The sequence below is a fragment of the Electrophorus electricus genome, chromosome 4 (assembly GCF_013358815.1).
Source record: "Electrophorus electricus isolate fEleEle1 chromosome 4, fEleEle1.pri, whole genome shotgun sequence".
Classification (NCBI taxonomy): domain Eukaryota; kingdom Metazoa; phylum Chordata; class Actinopteri; order Gymnotiformes; family Gymnotidae; genus Electrophorus; species Electrophorus electricus.
In genome coordinates, this window is record NC_049538.1 from 15344022 (window position 1) to 15346735 (window position 2714).

The 2714-nt window shown below is 41.2% G+C and overlaps 1 protein-coding gene across 1 annotated transcript in view; it reads right to left on the reverse strand.

The window, feature by feature from the left end:
- homer2 (homer scaffold protein 2) overlaps positions 1-2714 on the reverse strand; it is an 18544-nt gene continuing 15830 nt past the window's right edge. The window contains exon 9 of the mRNA XM_027009885.2: positions 1-1544. Within this exon, the coding sequence (XP_026865686.2) occupies positions 1356-1544 (189 nt within the window). The 3' untranslated portion in view covers positions 1-1355. The remainder of the gene's footprint in view (positions 1545-2714) is intronic.

Consider the following 2714-nt stretch of genomic DNA (forward strand, 5'->3'; position numbering starts at 1 on the left):
AAGATTTTGTATTTAAACTATATTTATCACAATTATGAATTATCATCATGTTGATCAAGGGAAGAAGAAAAGAAAAGAAAAACAAAAAGGGGAAACCAGTCATTTCAGGAAGAAGAGAAAACGGTCCAATGTCCTGAACATTAATAGTAAGACCCTGTGCATGTGTACACGTGTGTGCGCGCTGAAAAGCAGATACAGGATAATCCATTTTGAGAGGCCATCACTGTTTGTGTTTAACACACCCCAACACACACACACACACACACACATATCAAAGCTCCAAGCCCACATTATTCTACAAAAAGTACACTTCCCTTACCACATAGCAGCAATGACTGACACAAACACACGCACGCACGCACCCACACACAGACAGACACACACCCACACACCCAACCAAAACGCCACCATACACAAATACTCGTGAGGGAAGCACATGGCTCACAATTACAAAAGTTAAGACAAACTTTGTTCAGCAAAACAGACAAAATGTACATCGTACATGCACAATTCTTTGATCACAGCAATCATAAATATAGTTTGTAGCATAGATTTGGGTTTTTTCAGATTTCTTAATTCCACCGAACAGAATTGCCAAGAAAAGCCTTTTTGCAAATACAAACTTAAAAATTGTATGTTAAATATTCCCACTCCTACTCCTGGTTAGAAGCCCCTCCACCTCTGAAAGGGTATTGCACTTCAGTCTGAGTGTAAGCTCTTGAAGCCCAGACTGGCTTCACCTGCACTGGCTTCACCCGTGTTCCCTCGGCGTGCTGCCGCCTCCACCTGCCTCTGGAATGCCAGGTGCAGCAGCTTGATGCAAACACACAGGTTAGTGAGGGACCCCTCATCAGAGCGCCACCCCCAGGCACTTTGTGACACTGCAGTTCATGAATATGCATATCAAACCACCACACACCATCCCAGCACCCTGAGATCACAAACCACAGACCCCGCTTTAGTAGTGTATTTACTGTAGTGTGTGTGTGTGAGAAAAGCGTTCTCAATCCAATCGTTCACTCTGTATTTGTGTTACTGAACCAGATACCACTAGCCCTTATTCTCTCTCTCACACACACACACACACAGACAAATGATTCACCACATTTTTAACAGATTCAGCTGAGTGCATCAGCTGTGTGTTAGTGTGTGTGTGTTAGTGTGTGTGTGTGTGTGTGTATATATATATATATATATATATATATATATAGATTTATGGCTGTCACTCCCTAACATTTGAGCTATAGTTGAGCTATTTGACTGGGTGCGCATGTGTATGTTGTACATGTGTCTGTTGAGATTGAGAGGGACTGTATGTTTGTGTGAGCAATGTGTGCATGTTTGAGTGAGTGTGTTCAGTTATCGATTCCCAGTTTGGAGAGACCCTGGCGGACTTCGTGCAGTTCGTCGATCTTCCCATCCAGAACGTCCATGAACTTCTTGAGCTCTGTCTTCATGTGGCCGTGCTTCTGCCGGCTGTCCTCCACCTCACCCTGCAGCGTTGCCACCTTTCCCCGAGACTCCTTATTGGCCAGCTCTGCTGCCTGTCAACACACCCATAAAATCAAATCTCCAAGTAAAACAGATGCCACAGCATTTAGCTCACCAATTAATCAGACTGAATATACAGTCAATAAGACTCCAGGGGAAGGGTGGGGGCATTAACCTGGACTACTTACTAAACACAAACACGCACACACATACACACCCACCACATACACACAAACACACACAGGAATGACATAAGCAGAAATAGAGAATCTAAAGTTAAACTGCTGCAGGGTAATATGAACTCCTTGCTGAAGTTCAGACCAGTTCCCCCACAGAAAGCCTCCACCCAGCTATCTACATAAGCTGCTCAGATTCTCACCAGACTTTTATTTGCAGGTTTAGTAATGTTACCTCTATCTAGAATTATGTAAGCATGTACATACTCACAGCTTTACCAAACATCTGTGATCAAGGAATGACAACTGCAAACACAAGGTGACAGGTGTGTGTGTGTGTGTGTGTGTGTGTGTGTGTGTGTGTGTGTGTGTCAGTCAGTGAGAGGAGACAGTTATGGAAGACATGAAGTAGAATAAATTGTTAGAGGCACCACCCAAAACACCATCTGAAAGGAATGTATTTTTCCTTTGGAGCTGCACACACACGCACAAGCGTATATACTTGTTTTACATTAGCAGTCATAAGTCTGTGTACTGGAAGCATTGTTTTGCTGTTATGAATATTATATAAAGAATGTTATATTATTTTTACAGAAAATATTTACAGAAAAAATACAATATAAAAAACCTATTTTTTGATAATAATAAAATAATTTTTTTTATTATATATGCATGCATAACCATAAACAGTTAGTTAGCCATTTGCCTTAATTCCATCTTTATGAGGTGTTTGGTTAACAAGATTTAGCAGAAAATCACCAAGTTTCTGAGGAATACTCCAACATTAAACCCTTAAAAACATTTTCTTTTTCAATTTTGAATGGTTTAAGTGGTGTTTTGTCATCAAGTGTTTGGTTTTAGAGTTTCCGATGGTACAAATATTACAATCCATTCTCTGCCAGAGGGCATAATCTGAAAGTCTCTAAATGCCTTTAACACCCAAACGCACTACTAAGGAGGAAAAGTAATCTTCAAGCTCTGCTGGGCTACTGCCTCCATTATAAAGAGACAGAGAGCAGACTTCATCTGCCTGGGATCATTACACCG